This window comes from Zootoca vivipara, chromosome 3, assembly GCF_963506605.1.
Source record: "Zootoca vivipara chromosome 3, rZooViv1.1, whole genome shotgun sequence".
NCBI lineage: Eukaryota > Metazoa > Chordata > Lepidosauria > Squamata > Lacertidae > Zootoca > Zootoca vivipara.
In genome coordinates this window covers 76,330,907-76,354,134 of record NC_083278.1, presented here as the reverse complement: position 1 = coordinate 76,354,134, position 23,228 = coordinate 76,330,907, and the positions used below count along the sequence as shown (strand labels likewise).

Genomic DNA, 23,228 nt, shown 5'->3' with positions numbered 1-23,228 from the left:
GAACTCCAGAACGCCCACAGGGAAGAAGGAAAAAATATGCAGAGAAGAGAAGAAATTCAGGGGTCCTGTATGGTGACCTGGATGGCAAGAGACTGTAAACAGGGGGTGGGGTGAAGGGAAAGTGATGTTGTGATTATAAGGATGGATTAACAGGTTTATAACTGGTCTGCTGATTTTGGAATTTGCTGGATTGGGGGGGGTGGAGCCGGTAATCGGGGATGTAAGGTTAAATTGAGAATAGTTATAGTTTTAAAAGTGAATGGATTTTGGAAAATGTGAAAATATGGAGGCTTATAGAGGGAGAAAAAAAATTAGGCACGGGAAGAGAAAATGGGAGTTTGAATTTTCAGTGATTTGAATATTAGATGAAAATGTTAACAATTGATTTATAAGTTGTATAAGATACAAAGGTGTATTTTTATAAAGTAAGAAACTGTTGCAGATGATAAAAAAGGGATGAAAACCGGGGAAGGGGGGGAGGGGAAGCCCATAAAATATGGTTTTTCAACTATGAATGCAAGAAAAATTTTTCTGTTTTGTATTGTTTTTTTCTTTTTCTTTTTTTTCTTCGCCCTTTCTTTTTCCCCTTTTTTTCCTATTTCTATTTTTCTCTTTTTTTGGTATAACAATAGATGGTTGGATGGATGTCCTCCTGCGTACTGCCCTGGTTTGCTGGAGCTCCCTGGTGGCAGGGGGGGGCTTTGGGGTCAGGGGAGGGGGAGGAGGACAGAAATCCAAGCATAAAATGGACCATTTCTGACTGTTCACAAACATGGGATACTTCTGTGGCAGGGGAGGACCCATGTGGGTGGGTAGGAAGGAGGTGGAAAAGGGGTTTAAGTATGTACCGTTTTTTTGTTTTTTTGTATTTTGTAAAATTAATAAAAAGTATGTTTAAAAAAAAAATAAAAAAAAAAAAAGGAAAGTCCCTCCCCTTACCTGGCCATCCCCTGGCAACACCTCCCCAGGCAGGACTGGACGCTGGGCTGGGGTAGGCGGAGACCCCTGGCATCCTACCTGGGAAGGCGGTGCCAGCCCCGAACTACCAGGGAGTCACCCTATGGGATCAGGGGCTCCTGCGCAACCACGCAAAAGTCGCCCCCCATTTGATGTTGTCATTCCTACAAAAGGATTGTTCACCAAAGAAAGATTACAAGAGGGTACTCACTTGTTTGTTCTTTGTCTTTGTGATGGTGTCCGAAATGGGTTTCTTCCTCTCTTTAACAGCTGTCTTAGAAAACAGTTCTTCAAATTCGTGATAATCTATGGAAGGCTCTTCAATTTTCTCCCACACAAGTGAAGCACTAGTATCTCTAAAGTTAAGCAAAAGACCTATGTAGGACAATGTCAGACTAAAGGATCACAAAATGGTAGAATGACGACAGATGATAAATAATTTAAGCTGCTGAAAGTAGCATTCTTTTTCTTCTAGTTAAAACTGGACTTTTCAAGATGAAATACTGAAATACTAAACATCCCTATTTTCCATATTAAAGTAAGCTGCAAATTTTCTGTAAAACATACGTTTTAGTAGGGAACTGGTTTCATAGAGAAACAAAAATAGAGATATGCAGGCCATAATTTAAGGATTATTAGATTTCTATCTGAAGGTTTCTGATCAAAGTCACTATGTCAGTAGTCAAGAAAGGCGAGAGGATCTGGAAAACAAGTATTTGCAGATTAACAATAAGTTTAATTAAGCTGAAAAGGCAAGCAAGGAGAAGAATGAAAAGAAAACACTTTCACAAAACCTAGCATAATGTTTACACAGGGCAATTTTTTGTTACTAGAACTATTGCGAAGACTTCAAAATTTTGGCACAGACTTCATAAGTCAGTGCACAGCTTATGCTGCCTTTGGTTCATATTTGAAATGGATTTGCACTGTGAGGACAGATTGTATTGTTTCTTTTCTCTTAATAAGAGAGAATCTGAATCAACTAACTCTTCTCTCCCTACTTGACTACAGGGGAGTCTATTAGAAGGTATGAGAAGTGGGGAAAGGTATGATGCACACAGTAGTGGACACAAGCAGAAAAACCACACAAAGAACCTCAGTTTAGTTTTCTGTTGCTCAGAGGAAAAATACATGAAAATAATTCCACGAAACATTCTGAACTCCATCCCCACAGCCGCACCAGAGATGACAATGCACTGCAACAGCAGCCTTTTTGATCCACATTACAGACTAGAAAACCTCTTTCACAGCCACTCTTCAATATCCCCAAATATTTCTCTTCGTGCCTGTATTTTCCTGATAGAACCCAGTTCTGGAACCTGTTTTCAATGCAGACAGAACCATAATAAAGTGTGTGCCTCCAAGTACGTGCATTATACTCTGCTTTGCAGAGGTGGGGAACTTTTAACCCACCTGAAATTGGTGGACTCGAACTCCAATCAGTACCAACAAGCATGGTCCATGGTCAAGAATGATGGGACTTATAGTATTCCATCATCCTCACCCATGCCGTAATACAAGAACTGCAGGGCTAGTTTATACATGTGACTGCAATTTTGTATTCCCACAATTTGTCCAGGTTGCTCATGCAACTGAATTACTCTCATACCTATACTGGACCACTTCCTGCCAACATGATGATATATTTCGTCTGCCATAATCACAGGAATGGCTGCAATCCTGTGTGGCCATGTACATATGAAGAGATTTTCTCCATGAGGTTGTGGATACAGGAACATGTGCCAAATGATAGCACCAAGGGCATTCAGTGGCATTTGCCACATGTGTATGAATTGGCCACCCAAGATATCATCTTTGAAAGCTCCACGAGAAATTGCAGTTTGCATGAAACAGATATGTTATAGTTACATTAGATTCAGAATCCAAGATAATACACATTGCTGTCCTGGGAATTATTAGTGTTCTACCAAGCCAAATATGGTCTATGCCACCTGGTAACTTTTACTGTCACAGCAAAACACTTCTTCCTAACATTCTCTCAAAGCACATAAAAACAAGCACAAAAAATTAAGCATTATAAAACATGTTTTCTCAGTATATAATGTCGGGGTGGGGGTGTGTGTGACTTTTTTCAGTTCTTAGTATAACATGATCTGATTGCAAAAGCTACCAACCAAACATTTCTGACCTGTTTGTTACCTTTTATTATGAAGCTGAATTCTTGTCCAATAAAGAGGCTTCATTGGTCGAGAAGGTTCTATTGCATGTTTCCTGCTACCTTTTTCCTGGTTCATCCCCATTACAAATAAACCAGCTGGCAAGGGAGGGGGAAGAAACCCAGGAAGCTGTGGAAGGCCAGCAGGTGGAGGAGGTGGCACACCCATACCAGGCAACGGTGGTGGTGGAGGAGGCGGAGCTCCTGCACCAGGCAAAGGTGGGGGAGGCGGAGGGGGAGGTGCCACCATGCCTGGCAAAGGTGGAGGTGGTGGCACTCCTGTTCCTGGTAGAGGTGGTGGTGGAGGAGGTCCCGTCATGCCTGGCAAAGGTGGAGGTGGTGGCACTCCCATCCCTGGTAGAGGTGGTGGAGGAGGAGGTGCCACCATGCCTGGCAAAGGTGGGGGAGGCGGAGGGAGAGGTGCCACTATGCCTGGCAAAGGCGGAGGTAGTGGCACTCCCATCCCTGGTAGAGGTGGTGGAGGAGGAGGTCCCATCATGCCTGGCAAAGGTGGAGGTGGTGGCACTCCAATGTCTGGCAAAGGTGGGGGAGCAGGTATCATTTCCCTTCCAGGAAGAGGTGGTGGAGGTGGGATGCTTGTAGGCATTCCAGCTCCAGGCAAAGGAGGTGGAGGAGGGATGCTTGCAAAAGACAAAGGAGGAGCAGGTGGAGGCATGTCCATTCCAGGCAGAGGTGGTGGAGGAGGAATCCCTTCAACAGGTAACGGTGGGGCAGGAGGAGGCAAAGACAGGGAATACCCTGAGGCAGGTAGGGACGACGAAGACAGTACACATGAACTAGATGTGGATGAAGTTAAAAATAAGTCTCCTGCTCCAGGCAGGGAAGCAGAAAGTCCAGGGGGGAAGCCAGAAGTGGGATGAGAGGATAAGGAAGGGGAATGTTCACTGCAAGTAATACTTTCAGTGCTTAGAGCTGGGTGGGAAGCTGATGATACCAATTCCTCTTGACACAAAGGTGACGACAAATGAGCATCAGGTCCTGAAGGTTGTGACGTAGTTAGTTTTTCCTGGGCAGCATCCAACTGTACTGAAATCCGTTTTGGAGACAGGACTAAAGATACTTCAGAGCAAAAGGTGGGTTGTGGTTCAAGTGTTGGCAATGGGTGAGTTGGCCCTTGATGTTGATCCCCTTTGAGGTGCAGAGGTGCTTGTGGCAGTGTGTTGGCTGAAGGCATTGTGTGTGTTAAACAATCATCTGTTGGTGAAGTCTGCACAGATTTTGTAATTATAGTTTTGGGAAGGGCACCTAATGTATGTTCTTGCAGAGCTGCATTAGAGAATCCTTCAGGTGTTGGCTGTGCACTCTCATTCCACTGACCACTACTAGAAATCAGCACCTCTGCTGCAGGAAACTGTTTCTCTAACTCTGCAATTTTTGTTTTCAGGTCCTGTATGGTCTGCTCAAGCCGCTGAATTTCGTTTGCCCGCTCTTCCGATTTCATTGCAACATCTTCCTAAGGGGGTAAAAGAAAAAGATAAGAAAAGTCAACATAAAAAAAAAAGGAAATGTGGTATTTTCCAGCAGAGAGAGAGAGAATGTTCACAGAGACTTAAGATGGAACTATAAAAATTAATTAAGATGGAACTATAAAAATTAATTAAAACTCTGTGAATACATCAAACTCTGTGAATACATCAGAACATTGGCAAGAGAGGGCTATTAACCATTGAGGCTACTTCACACATTAATTTTAAAAAGTTGCTCATCTGCTCTGTAATGATGCAGACACGTGCTTTTGGGTGCATTGCAAAAGAAATTATGGTTTTACATGTTTTGAGGCCTACCATTCCAAATATTCGCTCTCTTTTTCATAACTTTGACACAAACATCACATGGACCTTTTAAGCTTTGCTTTGCAACAAGAGATAGAAATTTTTTATTTTATTTTAAGGCTTGTATAATATGCGGATTCACTAGATTCCTGAATGGAAGCCAAGGAGAGTCACTCACAATGTGCCCCCAATTCGGGTAATTGGAATTTGTTTCTGGTCTTTCATGGAGATTGTGTCCTCCCTCAAAGAGGGCACGTGTTGTGGTGCGACCTGGCAACCGAACCCTGTGTTGTGGGTGGGTACAATTGGATAGCCACAACACTCTATTGGTAGGTCCCTTGATGCTGGGTTAATCAGGCCAATGGGACGCTAGCCAAACCGATCAAGGGACCTAAATATGCCCATTCACATGACTCAGAGCTTCCTCTTTTGGTCAGTGCATCAGAACATCCGCCCACCTCTCCCTACTCTTAGGGCTTGCACGCTTGACCTTGACCGTCGTGTGTCGTCTGTCATTGGGACAGGGGCACAGCAGGAATTTTCCCCACTTGGCAGATTGGCTGGTGCCACTTTGGTTTCGCCTGCCACGTAGCAAATTGTCACAACTTGTAAGGTTGCAGATAGGCTCTGGTTCAGGTGATAGGGATGGGGGAATGCTCTCACCATCCCTATGTGAAGGGTATTCCAGGCTGACCTATGTTGGTGCACTGAGTCAGCACTACCTGCAACGGTGCAGGGAGCTAGTCAAACCAGAGCCTATGCAACCACTCACCTGATGTAATCAATAAAATTGTGGCCTAAATTCTGCCAAAAACAAACCCAAAATTTGAGTCTTGTCTGAATTTATTTATAGGGGGAGGTTTAAAGGTCTAAACACGCATAGGGTCGGCCCTACAGCAAGGCTGGGAGGCGCAGGGTGTCGGGCCACCAGGGGGGCGCCATGCTTCTGCGCCTGCGGCAGCTGCGCTACACCCGCCAGACAGCCGTGCTGGGAAACATGGGGGGGGGCACGCCGGAGGGATCTTCGTGCCAGGGCGCCAGATATGCTTAAGACGGCCCTGAACACGCAAACTGGATTTCACCAAGCTGATCAGATAAAAGCATTACAGACATGAAGCATCTATATCCCAAACGGTATTGGAAACAAGTCATGTGTTCCTTCTGCCATAAAAGTAAAACATATTTTGATTGATTAACATCCATGCATTAGTTGCTTGAGATCACTCACCCTGGAGCAAATGACGGGCTATAGGAATGCCAAAGTAAGCCTGTGTTTACCACTGGAGCCACTTTGAATTGTGATGTTTGAAAATAGCCAAAGAACAACTATCCAAGGCTCCAAACAGTATGATGGAAAGAGACTAAAGGATAACTTAGTTTATTTCTCCAATTACAACTTTTTGTGCCAGTTTCTCATTCATTAAGTTTCCAATTAAAATCATTTGGGGGGGGGGTGTTGTTTCGGGGGAAACAGACATTTGTATTCACTTTGTTAGAAAGACATAAAAAAAGGAAACAAGACAGAATGTCAGCCAGCACTAATGCTGATCGATGTATAATATATCATAAAAGCTTCAGAAAAGACACATCTAATCCTTGACATCTACAGCCAGAAACATGAGAGGCACATTAGAGAGCAGGCGGTTTATTGTGGATGAATTTCCATCCATAACAGCCAACTTCATTGAGAACTGGGGCATTTTCTACCAAAACCTGTGGGAAAATAACCAGTAATGCCTGATCCACATCCTACTTCAGCTGCATATAGGTTGCTTAGGGTATCCTTCTTGCTCTACTTCCTCAGTTCTTCTACTCAACAGAGAATGTTCCCATGCAGGGGGCATTGAACCTGGGTCCTCTTGTGTTTGTGTTTGAAGGTGTGAACTACCGTACAGGGGGACCAGCCAGATTAGCAATTCAAACCTCTTCTCCCCTGGCCCTTATAAAGGCTTCCAGGTGTGGGCTGCTTGCTGGCCTGAGCAACTGGGAGACTCTGGCCTTCATGGACTTGTTTCCCTTCCGTCATCTCTGCCTCTGCTTCACTCCCAACTTGACAGGAGTTGGGCCCAATACTACAAGTGTGTCTTGTTGCTTGTGGACTAATGTGATTACTCCTTTGGAATTCATAAGCAGAAAATAATTATAAAACCACAAATGTGTAGGAATTTGTTTCACAAACAAGGCTGTTTCCAAAGACTGCAATGTTTATAGGCTGACACTTCAAATTAATGTAAAATGAAAAAAGGTAAACAATCAACAATAATGAAGGGGCTTTCCAAATTACATGCAAAAGCTCAAACTCATCTTTCATCTGAAAGTTTAGCTTTATACCATTGTTTATAAAGGGAAACGTATGAGAATATATTTAATCCAGCAACTATTTCCTAGCCTTCAAGTAAAGCAGAGAGAGAGAGAGAGAGAGAGAGAGAGAGAGAGAGAGAGAGTTGTTGTTGTTGTTGTTGTTGTTGTTGTTGTTGTTGTTGTTTTAATAAAAAAATAAAATATCAGAGTTATGGAGGTGACACACAAGCATACACCAGGCATTCAAAAGGTTATTTATCTCATTGCTTGAATACTAAAACACTGTTGTTTGGAACAGATGAGCTGGTTTGAGGGATTTAAGTTGTATTGCTTTTTAAATAAAAGTATACAAATAAAAATACAATAAATAAAATAAAAAATAAACTATTTCCAAGATAAACCTGCCACAAATTGATGGGCAATCCATTGCTATGGAAACTGGTAATATTGCTACTGTGGCCCCAAAGCTATGTTGCCTTTTATGCTCCTTCGGTTCCTCCAGTCCCAAACTCAAACAAATCTAGGATGAGCCCATGCTGGGTCCATAGCTGAAACCAGAGCCGTAGAAGTCCTATTGCCCACATGGCCAAAAGGCACAGTGTAAGACATGAAGGTTTCACTTTCAGGATTTCTATGTAGGTAAGACCACAAATTGGGTATCAGATCAAATCATGACCAAGTAATGTTATGCTCCAGCTTTTTTCAACATGCAAATAAAAGTGGATGCCTCCTTATACAACCATTAGAGTGGACTAATACAATCATCTGTATTAGCTCCCTACTGGTCTCTAACTCTCAAAATAGTTAGAAGTAGTCTATTAACTTATCCATTAAATGGGTATTAATATTAAAGGAATATTTAAAGGGCTGGCGCTGAAAAATGCCAGAGCAATCTAAACACCTGAGCTAAATAGTTAAAAAAATAAGTTGGAAAGGGCTTTAGTAGAATTTGTTTCACAAACTAATTATTTGTTTGGTTACAGGTTTCAAGAGTTTTGTTTTAGCCCCCCCCCCCCAAAAAAAACTTTTTCAGTATTTTATTTTCGCAGAGAGAACATCTTGCCTCTTTTAATTTTTCTTAGAACCTATCTATCCACCAAGGAGATGAAAGGTCTGCTTCAAGGGGAGAAAAACAAGACAATGACCTTCTACATACAAATTGGCTTGCTTTTGAGATAACTTCTAGAATGTCCTTTACAAAGATTAATTCAGTTTACGCTATCTAAAAATCTCATTTGTGGAAAGACCGATTCCCCCCCCCCTCTGATTTCAGCCAAAGAGGAAAACACTGGATTGGCCACATACTTTAATTTTATAATACCCATACTAACCAATTCCAACATGAAAGAAATTATTATTAAATAATAAGGCACATAAAAGATGGCATTTCTAATTGAAGACAGTTTCTTTTGTCTGGTTAAAATTAGACGTTGATCTCTCAGGTCTCCTTTGTAGATATCAAAGTCTCTAGGAGCCTTAGAGAACTTCTAAAGTTTAACAGCAATAATATTCAATATCCACTTATGTAATCAAACAGTTAAACTAAGTTACTTCTGTTTTGAAAAGTTGGTCGTTTTGATTTTGGGGATGGAGCAGGCCTTTCAGCTTGTCACTTAAGACAGTACAAATCTATCACCCATGTGAAAAAGTTGAAGTTCTCTGCTATGTGCACACACTCCTTGATTTTATAAAGCCAGACACGCATAAGAATAAAGATGCTGGCATTTACAGCAAGGTTTAAACCAGATAATGCTGGAGGAAATACCTTCAAATAAATCTCTGTTTTCCAGGATGAGTGAAGCCTCAGTATAAATAAGAGATTCCTAAACACAGCTTGTGACAAATTGAAGCACTTTTAAAATGTTTATTTCTGCCCGGCTGGCAAAGAGTTAACCCACCTCCAGCCTGACTGGCATAGAACTCTGATGGGGGCGGGACTGTGCCAGGTTTGAAAGGAGGGAGAGTCGGTTTGGTCAGTTAGGAGGGAGAGGGAGGAAGGTGTGGTGTGATGTTATGAGGTGGCTTGTATGAAGACAGTTAAGAGGCTAGGAAAACTTAAAGTTAAATGTTTGACTGAGTTTATTTTGTACAACTGGAACAAAGCTAATTAATAAATGACACGTTAAAGAATCACTTATGTTTTTAACACAATAAAACTTCATCTCTGTTTTTGCCAACAAGAGGTCCGTCTGTATTTTTCCAGCGAGGTACCAGGACTCACAGCCGTGGTGACTCAAGAGAGGGCCAAACTCACCTCAGGCAGGGAGGCGGTGGTTTGTGTCCTGAAGTTACACGGAGGAGGCTTAGAAGGGTAACCTGAGGTGCCAAGAAGTTGCCAGAGTGCCTAGGGCAAACTTCTACAGTGGGGGAATCCAACTGAGGGAGACCCTTTACTGGAGGCAAAGGGGTTATTCCGTGGGACAGCTTAGAGTTTCTTAAGGTACCAGGTCACGCAAGCTGGAAGGCTCTCCTTACTAAGAAACCCATCAGTAAAAGGGGTTGATTTTTGAGGCGGCAGGATCAGAGGGTGGGTGTTTTCCCCTCTGGATTCCTGTGTCGCAGTGATAGTAGGAGAGAGTGGGACACGGGTCGTCACATTTTTGGTGGCAGCGTCGTGATCGAAATTCAAAGCTCACGCGCCTAGTTTGGTTTGAGTCTGTCAGGATTTTCCTGTGAGGAAAATGACTCACGTAAGAAAACCCAGAGAGGCAAAAGGAGATGAAAGAACGGAAGGGGCTGAGGGAAGCCCAGGTTCTGAGGTAGAACTGATGAAACTACGAATTGAGATGGCCCGAATTGAAGCTGAGAGGGAAAAGATAGCAGCTGAAAGTGAGAGGGAAAAAGCTAGAATTGAAAGTGAGAGAGAAAAAGCTAGGATTGAAGCTGAAAGTGAGAGGGAAAAAGCTAGAATTGAAAGTGAGAGAGAAAAAGCTAGAATTGAAGCTGAAAGTGAGAGGGAAAAAGCTAGAATTGAAAGTGAGAGAGAAAGAGCTAGGATTGAAGCTGAAAGTGAGAGGGAAAAAGCTCGAATGGAAGCTGAGGAGAGAATGCAGTCCGAGAGGTTAAGGGTTCAATTAGAACAGGACAGAATGAAGCTTGAAGAGATACGTTTGCGATCAGAATTAACTAGTAGCCCAGTTAACAATGATAGTACCGCAATTAATTTAAAAAGGTTCCCCAAATTTGGAAAAGACGATAATGTCGAATCGTTTCTATTTACCTTCGAACGCGTTTGTGTGGAATTTCAAATACCTGAGGAGAACTGGATGCTTTATTTAAGACCTCAAATTTGTGGGATACTAAGTGAAATTTATGCTGACCTGAGGGAAGAAGAGCTGTCAAGTTACCAAGTATTTAAGCAAAGGGTCAGGGTTCGATGTGGACTCACGGCTGAACAAAGCAGAAAGGCTTTTCGTGAGGCAAAAAAGGAACATAAAGAGACTTATGCCCAACTAGCTAGCCGCTTAGATAAATTACTTGACAGATGGATTCAAGGGAGTGGAGTGAAGGACTTTGATGAGTTAAAACAATTAATTTGTTTAGAACAATTTTTTAAGCAAATCCCTAGCAATTTACGTTGGTTCTTGAGGGATAAAAAACTGAAAACTGTGGCACAGGTTGCTGAGGTCTTAGACGAACTACAAGGAGATTTCAATGAAATAGCATTCCCAAAACACTCACAGAAGGGTACTCCATGGAGAAACAGAGAAAATAAAGACAGGCAAGAAAATTTTCCTGTCAGGGAATCAGTTTCTGACAAGACAGGGTCTAAGAAAATCACTTGTTTTTTCTGTAATCGTGAGGGCCATGTACGTGCCAGGTGCCCCCTGCTGGTTAAGTCGCAAACTACACCTACTGCAGCTAAACAAGTAAAACTGGTAATGCAGTCACAGGAAAATAGCTCGCCTCAGACAGAAGGCTCAGAGAAAGCAGACAGTTCAGCTGAGACTACTTCTAAGGTCTTACAGGTCTGGAGGGCTGAGCAGGAGTGCAACCAAGATTACATGGAGCCAATTGAATTAAATGGTCAGTCTTTTTTAGGTTTGAGGGACACAGGAGCAGAAGTCTCACTTGTCAAATCACAATTTGTTCCAAAGGAGCAGTACCTCAAGGGTCAGTCCTATAGTTTAAAAGGCATATGGGGCCCACATTTTGAAGTACCATTAGCTGAAGTTGATATTACCTACAAAGGATTTTGTGGCAAGTGGAGAGTAGGAATCCTAAATGAATTGGAGGTACCCTTTTTAATAGGGAATGACCTAGCTAGTCAGAAGCACCGTATTCAAGTGATAACTAGGTCACAGTCTCAAGTCACTGAGAGTAATCCTCCTGCAGTTATAGAGTCACCCATAGAGCCTGGTGAGGATGAAGGGCTGATTAGCGTGCCAGTGGTCCAGGAGCACGGTGCCCAATTCTTGAGTGATCAAAAAGAGGATGAAACTATAAAAGAGCTGTGGGGTAAAGCACAAAGTCCTACTGCAGAAGTAACTGTGGAGAACCCCTGCTTATTTACCACCATTGAGGGAAGATTGTATAGAATTTCTAGGAGGAGGAAAACTGCTGCTGTTTGGGAAAGGAAGAAACAGTTAGTGTTGCCAAGAACTTACCGGTTGCAAGTGCTACAAATGGCACACGACGCACCCTCAGCAGCGCATCTAGGCATTAGAAAGACTAGTGATAGAATCCAAGCAAGATTTTACTGGCCTGGGATGGGCAAAGACATCAAAGAGTATTGCAAGTCCTGTGTGATCTGCCAAAAAGCAGGCAAAAGAGCGGACAAAACGCGAGGCTTGTTACAGTCTATTCCCGTAATTACTGAGCCCTTTTCCAGAGTAGGAGTGGACATCCTCGGGCCTATCTCCAGAGTTACAAAAAGGGGGAATAAGTTTATTTTATGCCTAGTGGATTATGCTACGCGCTATCCAGAAGCAATACCTCTAAAGGACATTGACTCAAAGACTGTAGCAAAAGCCCTCATGTCGGTGTTCTTAAGGCTGGGATTCCCCAAGGAAATTATAACTGATTTAGGGACATCCTTCACGTCCAAGACCATGGAAGAGCTTTTAACTCTTTGTGGGGTTAAGCATGTTAAAACTACGGCTTATCATCCGCAGTCGAATGGCTTGACGGAGAAATTTAATTCGACCCTGAGCCGGATGCTAAAAACCTATTCCATCAATCATCCTAACGACTGGGATGAGAGGCTGCAACACTTCCTATTTGGTTATCGCGAAGTGCCGCAGGAGAGCACAGGGTTCAGTCCTTTTGAACTCCTATTTGGACGACAGCCACGAGGACCCCTAGACTTGATGAAAGCAGCGTGGTCGGGGGAGGAGCAGATCGACAGCCCTGATGTTGTGACGTATCTACAGGAGCTGCAGAGCGACCTTCAAGAGCTACGGGAGCAAGCTGCTCACAACTTGCAGCAGGCACAGCATCGACAGAAGCAGTGGTATGATGCACACGCAAGAGACAGAACTTTCCAGCCCGGTGACAGTGTGCTCGTGTTAAGAACAAGACGTCGGAAGAAGTTGGAGATGTCGTGGGACGGTCCCTTCAAAGTGGTCGAGAGGATATCAGCGGTGAACTATTTGGTAGAGTTAGATGGGGAAGGGAACCGATGTAAAAATTTTCATGTAAATTTACTTAAGCCTTATTTTGACAGAAATAAGTTGGTGTTACAAGTAAAGGGGAAGATGGCCCAAGGAATTCATTTAACTGGGTGGGGAGAGCTGAGGAATGGCACAACTCTAGCAGAGGTGTCATTCGATGAAAGTCTGACCCCAGAGAAAAAGGAGCAGTTAAAAATAGTCCTTGCTCAGTTTGCCCAGATCTTCTCAAACATCCCAGGGAGGACCAGCCTAGCAACTCATGTAATAGACACAGGGTAAGCACATAAGTGGGAAGGAAAACATCATAGCGGACGCCTTATCCAGGTATTTTTGAGAGGTATAGGATGGTGCAAAGTATTATATGAAACGGTAATAACCCTAGCAGAACATTTGTGCTTAGGCATTATAGTCTGACACATGCCAAACATGGTTTATCTGTGTACAAGTTTATGAGATGTTAATTTAGTTGACTTTGTAATATGAATGTTATAGAATGCATTGAAGTATTTTTAACCCCAAGCCCATTGCTTTGGCATTGCTCTAGTTAGTTAAGAGCAAGCCGACGCAATGTCTTTGTGGTGGGGGAGATATGTGACAAATTGAAGCACTTTTAAAATGTTTATTTCTGCCCGGCTGGCAAAGAGTTAACCCACCTCCAGCCTGACTGGCATAGAACTCTGATGGGGGCGGGACTGTGCCAGGTTTGAAAGGAGGGAGAGTCGGTTTGGTCAGTTAGGAGGGAGAGGGAGGAAGGTGTGGTGTGATGTTATGAGGTGGCTTGTATGAAGACAGTTAAGAGGCTAGGAAAACTTAAAGTTAAATGTTTGACTGAGTTTATTTTGTACAACTGGAACAAAGCTAATTAATAAATGACACGTTAAAGAATCACTTATGTTTTTAACACAATAAAACTTCATCTCTGTTTTTGCCAACAAGAGGTCCGTCTGTATTTTTCCAGCGAGGTACCAGGACTCACAGCCGTGGTGACTCAAGAGAGGGCCAAACTCACCTCAGGCAGGGAGGCGGTGGTTTGTGTCCTGAAGTTACACGGAGGAGGCTTAGAAGGGTAACCTGAGGTGCCAAGAAGTTGCCAGAGTGCCTAGGGCAAACTTCTACAGTGGGGGAATCCAACTGAGGGAGACCCTTTACTGGAGGCAAAGGGGTTATTCCGTGGGACAGCTTAGAGTTTCTTAAGGTACCAGGTCACGCAAGCTGGAAGGCTCTCCTTACTAAGAAACCCATCAGTAAAAGGGGTTGATTTTTGAGGCGGCAGGATCAGAGGGTGGGTGTTTTCCCCTCTGGATTCCTGTGTCGCAGTGATAGTAGGAGAGAGTGGGACACGGGTCGTCACACAGCTCAAGCTAAATCTCTACCATGAAGATATACTGGAGTGACTGGCAGAGTTGTTGTGGTGGTGGAGGAGGAAGCAACTACAGTATTTTGATGTAGTTGAATTACTCTTTGGATTGGATCTAAATATGAGCAAGCGAAAGACTTTGCTCCTCGCTGGCCTTCCTGGCTGCTTGCCCACCGCTACAGCCCTCTTGGCTCCTTTAAAGCCTGGAATGGCAAGGGGAAGGGTGGAACGAAGTGGGACAGGGAAATCAGGAGAATTTGGCAGGACAATATTGCTCAAGTGGAAATTGCTTTCTGCTCGCACAGCACATCTCTGGATCCAATCCATTCTGTATATCACATTGACTATACTTAATATTATGTATAATTATGTCTGTCTACTTTGGTACAATACAAACACCACATTTTTCGTTTCCATAGAGTTAGAGCCCGCAACCACAGGTTGTTTTTAGTGATATACGAAAGGTGGGCAAAATATGAAAGCACTGATAGAAAAGACTGGCTCAGGGAAAATTAAAGAAAATCCACCTCGTTACTCTGCATTGCCAAATGCAGAAAAGCTAAAAGCTGCTTCTTGGGGCAATAAGGGAGGCTTGCCTGTATGTAACAAATGCTGTGTACAGACAGAAAAGTCCAATTTTGCAGAATCACTAGTTTCAAATCTGCCTTGGCAGGCAGTTGTCAACCACTGTGGGTTCCTGCATACCAAATTGGCTGGGAAATCAGCCTGAAAAATCAATCATCTATTAAATCTCTCCATTAGGGGGAAGCACTGGATTCATTTCTTGATAGTTTGTCTGTAATGCAGAACACAAGTTGCTTTATGTCTTGATGCATGGTATCCTAGATGATCTGTGCTGCTAAAGCATCTTTCCACATGCATTGAACTTGCCCAGGTAATCTGCCCAGGTACCTTGTTGTTCTCTAGAAAAACAGTGGGGACGGCACCTGTGATCTATACAAATCCACATGCATCATGGCATACCTACCTAATACCATGCCTAGGCATGTGCAATTTATATTCAAATCCACCCTTATTAGCCAGTTAGAAATTTATGTTTATCCTGCACAGGAAACAGACCATATGTCTGGCATCGAAACAAAAGATCTCCACCCAACTGCTATATCATTTCCTCGGAACATACTCTTTTGAAAGATAAATAAAAACGGTTTTTCATTACTTCAGTAAATAAAATAAATACAGTAAGTAGAGATGGCAATCCCCCCAATTCAATTCATAATTAAGTTATTATCCATCCTGGCTTTGAGATTCAATCAAGAATGCAAAGAGCCTAGAAGCCTCCTTGCATACTGTCTTCCTCCAGGTATGAATCAAGCCCTTCATATGGATGTAGCTCTTATGATGCTCCACCTAGTGACCTAGATGCATGTCAGTGCCCCATCCTGCAGCTTTCTGGGAATCAGACGCTCTACTCTTCATCTATTGTACACCTTTGTGCTCTAATCAAATGCACAACAGATGCTAGAAACATTTGGAAAGGTTAGAATAGTTTTGGCTATCATCACCTTCATTTTAGTTGTCCAGGTATTTCATACTCTACTCTGGAAATTGGTCCACACAAACACAAACTACAGTTTTCAGGTGCCCTCAATTTTCATATTGGCATAAACTCTCAGATGTATCCGTCTGTTTTCTCAGCTCTTTGTTCCTGAAAACCCTCTTTCTATTCATAACCTCGGTATGAAGGCATTATTTAGCTAAGAAATTAAAGATGTTGATTAACTTATAGAGCACACGGATACGACATTTACCTTCCAACCACAGTGGTGCCTATTTATCTACTTGCTCTGGTGTGCTTTCGAACTGCTAGGCGGTCAGAAGCTGGGACAGAGCAATGGGAGCTGACCCCATCACGTGGATTTGAAGTGCTGACCTTCTAATCAGGAAGCCCAAGGGGCTCAGTGGTTTAGACTGCAGCACCACCTGGGTCCCTCACAACTTAAATGATTACACCATCCTATGTGTCTCATACACCGAGCTGGGACCAAGGAAAGAGCCTTTGCAATGGCTACAGCCTGGCTTTGTCTCCTGACGGAGCACTGTCCCATACCCTTCTGTACGCTGTTTAAAAAGCAGCCTTTTTAGGAAGGCTTTTGGACCATAAATTATGCTGAAATTATTTTTGATAGTTGTATTTTTTTATCCTTTTCCTCCATTTTAATGTTTTATGGCTGCTTTATTTTGTTATTGTCAAACTGTTTTTTAAATCGTTATTGCTGAGGAAAGGCAGGGTATAAACGTTTTAAATAAATGTAAATGAACAAATTTGTGTGCAGTTGTGCACACTGGACAGGTACTCTAGACAACCTGGCCCATTCCTTCCCCATATTACTGGAATTGTGTTTCAAGACAAGTTACCAATCATGATGACTGAACAAAGGAAGAACTGCCCTAATTCAGGCAGCCACCAATGTCTGACTCAGATAAATACGTATTCCCATTGAGAAATATCAGATTTTACAGAAGAAAAACAATGTAGATTGGATTTGCGGAACTCATTTCTAAATCTGTAGCTGCCATCTAGTGTTTGAACAAAGACTCTACAGATCATTCTCTTTTAAAGCATTCTCATAAGTTGATGGCGTTTTTTTTGATACAGCTTTAGTTCAGCTCAGTTAGCCAATTTGATTCAATTGCAATAAAAAATTGTGCTAGGAATCAATATGGGATCAATATTGTCACAGATACATTTGTTAATTCTAAATTATATAACACTTAAATATCAAGAGTGATTATGGTTAATTATAAATGATACAGCAATGGAGACATTAAGGTTGTACAAGGAGCCTTAAATCGTCTTGGAAAATAGGGTGAAGTTTTTTGTTCATTTGGCCACTTGAAATATCTGTTAAGTCATACAGTACTTCCTGCATGTTGTTGCCATGTGAAATGCCCCAATGAACAGCCATCTCTCACAGACCAATGCTTCTACTTTTTGTCAATCCCAGAGTCTTTCCCCTTCTCTGCTTAATAACAATAATTTATTATTTATACCCCGCCCATCTGGCTGGGTTTCCCCAGCCACTGTGGGAGGCTTCCAACAAAAGATTAAAAATACATTAAAACATCAGTCATTAAAAACTTCCCTAAGCAGGGCTGCCTTCAGATGTCTTCTAAATGTCAGGTAGTTGTTTATTTCTTTGACATCTGATGGGAGGGCGTTCCACAGAGGGGGCACCACTACCTAGAAGGCCCTATGCCTGGTTCCCTGTAACTTCGCTTCTCACAGTGAGGGAACCACCAGAAGGCCCTCAGCGCTGGACCTCAGTGTCCGGGCTGAACGATGGGGGTGGAGATGCTCCTTCAAGTATACGGGGCCAAGGCCGTTTAGGGCTTTAAACATGACAGTTTCCTCCTAAAAACTACCTCACCAGTGCTACTATTTGCCTCTGGAGATGCTGCTTAGTACAAATTTTAATTATATCAGAAAGAAAGAATAGTCTGTTGATTATTATTATTAAATGTAAGATGATTTTTTTCTCATACTGCAGGATTACAGAGATAATTCATGTTTTCATGGTAAACAGTAAAATAATATTTTTAGAAGTGCTCTTAAAATCTAGTTTAAAAGCTTGCAACCTGCACAATGATACTTTAACATATATTCTATCAAACACAATGGCAACTCAACTGTGCACAGTATTGCAGCCAAAATATAAATCTTTGTATTTTCTTAGGTGCTGTACAAAAACTAAAATAAGAGAGGCCCTGCTTAAAGTCTTGCGACAGAGCAGAAAGCTTTTAACATTATGTTCCAAAAAGCCTTGCTCACTAGAGATTTCGAGAGTCAACATTTTATTTTCATATTCTTGGAAAATACATAAATAAATCATACAGGATAAATCTGTCTTCAGTGTCTAAAAGAAGGCACCATGGGTTCCAACAAGGCCTATAATCTGAGAAGAAGAATATGCATTTGGAAGCAGATTCATAACTTCTTTTTTTCATGACAAGTATTTGGCTTGTGGAGGAATTTCATATCTGTAACCAAAAAGGTATTTATGAACTCGGTCATTATGGGACAGTTTCTGAAACTGGAATACAGCAAGAACTTGATATATAAAGATTTCTTTGGTTGGGATGGGGGCAATCATTTTTAAAAGCAAGTCGAAAACTAGAATAATATAATGGAAAATGAAGCCAGACAGCTATAACGAAAACACAGTATGATTTGTATACTGCAGGATCACTGTATTTTTGTGAATTGACCTGCAAATGCCAGAAGAACTAAGGACTCATATTAGCTTTAGACGTTCAAAATTAACACGGTAGGGTAAGAACAAGTGAGCTGCAGTTCTTCTTCTGACATTTTCTTCAACTATCCAAGGTGAGCTCATGCATTGTTCCCTGTAAGGAGAAAGATGCACTGTCTCAGCTTCAGAGAAGAGCATAAAATTTGGCAAGCACAGTGAGGCAAAAGGCCCGCAGCAAGACTAATCATTTCATGACTAGTTACAGGCAGGTAGCCGTGTTGGTCTGACATAGTCAAAACAAAATAAAAAAATTCCTTCCAGTAGCACCTTGAGACCAACTAAGTTTGTCATTGGTATGAGCTTTCGTGTGGTATCTGAAGAAGTGTGCATGCACTTCTCTCCCACCAACCTTGCAGTTCGAAAGCACGTCAAAGAGCAAGTAGATAAATAGGTACCGCTCCAGCGGGAAGGTAAACGGTGTTTCCGTGTGCTGCTCTGGTTCGCCAGAAGCGGCTTATTCATGCTGGCCACATGACCCAGAAGCTGTATGCCAGCTCCCTCGGCCAATAAAGCGAGATGAGCACCGCAACCCCAGAGTCGTCTGCGACTGGACCTAATAGTCAGGGGTCCCTTTACCTTTAAGGTGCTACTGGAAGGAATTTTTTTATTTCATTTCATGACTAGACTTCTGAAGGGTTCAGTTCAACATAAGGTGGCCTCAACTAAGCCAACAGAAGACAAGGCTGTAGGGATTGAACTTGGTAGGCCAACAGCCTTCATAACAAATATAAACAGAACCTTGTACTGTTTACATACTGTATACATTGTACAGGGACAATAGACATTTTGTCACTGTCACAGAAGATAAACCCTAGTCACCTAGTTTATTTGGGAGTCTCAGTCTATAACTATTGGTTATTCCCCAATAAAATTGAGGAGTGTCCCATTGTACTCCCTCTCAATTACTAGCAGGGAACATCCATTTTTATTTCTTCCTCATTTTCTCTTCCTTCCTGTCTCTTTCATTCTTTCGCTGTTGTTTCCCCTGCCTCCCTCATTCATTCTCATTTATCTTCCCATTTCAAAAAAGAAGTGCAGCCTCCTGGATCAGGGCAAATGCCCATCTAGCCCAGCACCCTGTTCTCACAGTGGCCCACCAGAGGCCTTTGAGAAACCTACAAGCAGGACCTGAGCAGAATAGCATTCTCCTCTTCTGTGGTTTCCAGAAACTCATACTCAGAAGCATACTGCCTAAAGGAAACTTGGTCCCAGTTTCTTTCAGTTAGAAAAAGTTTGCAGGGTAGTAGTGGGCCAGCTGCGAACTTTGGGCAGTGTGGATAGGGTTGCCACCTGTCTTCTATATTACAGGATTGTCCTGTATTTCAATGTAATATGCTGCACCCTGCATTGATACAGTTTTGTTCTGTATTTCAGGTCTTTGCCTCTCTCTGCCAAGTTAGGGATCCTCTCCAAATGCATGTATTTGAAAGGGTGTGTGAAAGGTCATGTATTTAAGCTCTGAGAACCAAGCACAGACAGATTTACAAATTGATGTGTATGTGTGTGTGTATGTCCATGTGTGACAGATTCCAGAGGCGCCATCCTGTTAGGCAGCAGATTGTAATGAGTGGCTTTGAAGTCACTTCAGGACCAGATGGGGGAAAATGTGCCCCCCTAATGATGAATTTGCAAATGATTCAAATGGAATAGGATGTAACAGAAATTACGGAGATTATGAGCTGGTTTAAAGCCAAACAAAAGGCCCTGCCCCGTATTTTGCCAGAACAAAGGTGGCATCCTTAAGTGTGGGGGGAAATGCTTAAAATACCTGCCCTCTCTTTGCCCTTCATCTTAGGCCAGGTAGAAGGGAGCAGGGTAGGGATTTAAAGGTTGGTGGAAGTAACTTAAATCAGCCTCTTCTGCACGCTCAGCTTGGAGTTATGGATATGAATAGTTATAGTGGTGGTTTTCAAACTGCGTTCATGTATATAGCACATGTACTTATTGTGTAGAAATTTTCTGACTTAATTTTCAAGAGTACACTCCCACCTTTCAGAATTTTGGCCCAGAACTGCCCTGGAAAGTTGAAAAGTGTATACCCTTGGTTTTAAACATCCAAAAAAAGCAAAAGAAAAGGAGATACAACTGACTTGCACTTCCTCTACCCCAGCTTTTTTCAGTGTCCAAAGCTGCTGTCAGCACATTCACCAGCCAAGCCACAGTCTCAGTCTCTATTCCACATTTGTAACCTAACAGGGTTATTGTGAGACTAACCAAGATCAGAAAAAAGCAAATCTACGCCAATAAGTGAATACAGTGAGTTCTGCTCATGGGATTCAGATAAATTGGTTCCCCCCCCACCCCCCAAAAAAATCCAAATGATGAAGTTTCAAATGAGGTTATGAGCCAAACTAAAATACGATGCTAAATGTGTCACTTGAACTTGCATTTGTTTATTTGCTTCTTTGATCATTTATTCTTTTATTTTATTTTTTATCTGCTGCAGGAGAGGGGCAGATTTTCACCAGGATCAAGTTACACAGGGAGGGGTCTGAACCCTTCCCCCCCACTCACTAGCGAAGGAAGCCAGGCCCCCAGGACGCGCACCAGCCCCGCCCCATCTGCTCTCCGCCCCCCCCCCCGGTGCCAGAACATGAAGCTGCCCCACTGCAGTAATTATGAACCACCACATCCAGCTATTAGCCCTGTGTTATGAGTCTGTGGGTGCCGGACTCCCCTGTATTAAGTGTTTCAGACACGACCACCCTGTTATGAGTTTCTGGGTGCCAGACACTGAACCCCTTGATTAAGCAAATGGTAAAATGTAAGCCAAAGCAGTTTCCTGATAAGCAAATTGCCTGGGGTGATGGACCATTAGGAGAACAGACAGAAGACGATGAGCTATTAGGAAAGCCAATGACAAGGGGCTTTGTGACAGGGGGCAAATGGGAGTTACTGTAGTTAGAAGACAAAGGCAGAGTTTGAAACATTTGTAGTTAGCTGGGGGGGACACACACACACATAGAAAAAAAGTTGCAGGCTGTTAAAGGCAGAAAAGCTGGAGAGAGGGTTGATTTCTGTTTGTATCCAAGGTTGCAGCTATGGGAGAAACAAAACCCTTTTGGGGTGTCAATGCTGTGAACCCCTCCATCATAGGCTCAGGTTGTATATACAATCATACCTCGGGTTACGGCCGCTTCAGGTTGTGCGTTTTCGGGTTGCGCACAGCGCCGAACCCAGAAGTCCCGGAACGGGTTACTTCCGGGTTTCAGCGCTTGTGCATGCCGAAGCATGACCTGTGCGTGCGCAGATGCGGCGCTGCTAGTTGCGAACGACGCAGGTTGTGAACATGCCTCCCGCACAGATCACGTTTGCAAACCAAGCGTCCACTGTATGTGTAAGTGACCCATATATCATAAAGACACCACAGTCTCTGCTGTGCCTCACTTCCAAAGGGAAACACAAACCCTGGTTAATGTGCCTGGAATACCTGCAATCTCACACCACGCAGAGATTGGGGTGGCATGCAACAACACCCTGTAAGGAAAGCTTTCTTTGCTGCTTATGGGAACTCTCTCCCTTACAGCTTAAGGGAAATTTCCATTGGGCCTGTGTCAGGAGAGAAAATGGTTTAAAAGGCTTCCTCACATGCTAAATAAATCCCCCTCCCTTCCAATTTGAACTCCATGTGTCCCATTTAGCATTACATCTAGTTAGGGAATTCTAAATGCACAATGGAGAAACAGGCATGCCATCTCCTGAATAAGTTAGTGTACAATGTGGGTACTACAATAGGATAGCAGTAGGAACAAGATACTTTTTAATGTTGTTATGTTTTTATATATGTTGAAAGCTGCCCAGAGTGGCTGGGGCAACCAAGTCAGATGGGTGGGGTACAAATAAATTATCCTCCTCCTCCTCCTCATCATCATCAAACACCTCCTATAACTTAGAATCATAGAGTTGGAAGAGACCACAAGGGCCATCCAGTCCAACACCCTGCCAAGCAGGAAACACCATCAAAGCATTCCTGACAGATGGCTGTCAAGCCTCCACTTAAAGACCTCCAAAGAAGGAGACTCCACCACACTCCTTGGCAGCAAGTTCCACTGTTGAACAGCTCTTACTGTCAGGAAGTTCTTCCTAATGTTTAGGTCGAATCTTCTTTCTTGTAGCTTGAATCCATTGCTCCGTGTCCGCTTCTCTGGAGCAGCAGAAAACAACCTTTCACCCTCTTCTATATGACATCTTTTTATATATTTGAACATGGCTATCATATCTCCCTTTAACCTTCTCTTCTCCAGGCTAAACATATCCAACTCCCTAAGCCGTTCGTCATAAGGCATTGTTTCCAGGCCTTTGACCATTCTGGTTGCCCTCCTCTGGACACGCTCCAGCTTGTCAGTATCCTTCTTGAACTGTGGTGCCCAGAACTGGACACAGTATTCCAGGTGAGGTCTGACCAGAGCGGAATACAGTGGTACCATTACTTCCCTTGATGCTATACTCCTATTGATGCAGCCCAGAATTGCATTGGCTTTTTTAGCTGCTGCATCACACTGTTGAATCATATCAAGTTTGTGGTCTACCAAGACTCCTAGATTCTTTTCGCATGTACTGCTCTCAAGCCAGGTGTCGCTCATCCTGTATTTGTGCCTTTCATGGTTGTTTTTTTGCCCAAGTGTAGTACTTTACATTTCTCCCTGTTAAAATTCATCTTGTTTGCTTTGTCCCAGTTGTCTAATCTGTTAAGGTCATTTTGAAGTGTGATCCTGTCCTCTGGGGTATTAGCCACCCCTCCCAATTTGGTGTCATCTG

General features: G+C 42.9%; 1 protein-coding gene across 1 annotated transcript in view; it reads right to left on the bottom strand.

Annotated features, from left to right (window-relative positions):
- The window catches only part of FMN2 (formin 2), a 166,637-nt gene that overhangs the window by 99,865 nt on the left and 43,544 nt on the right, over positions 1 to 23,228 (bottom strand). The window contains exons 6-7 of the mRNA XM_035108373.2: positions 3,118 to 4,607; positions 1,169 to 1,313 (exon numbers count right to left, since the gene is read on the bottom strand). Of these exons, the coding sequence (XP_034964264.2) occupies positions 1,169 to 1,313; positions 3,118 to 4,607 (1,635 nt within the window). The remainder of the gene's footprint in view (positions 1 to 1,168; positions 1,314 to 3,117; positions 4,608 to 23,228) is intronic.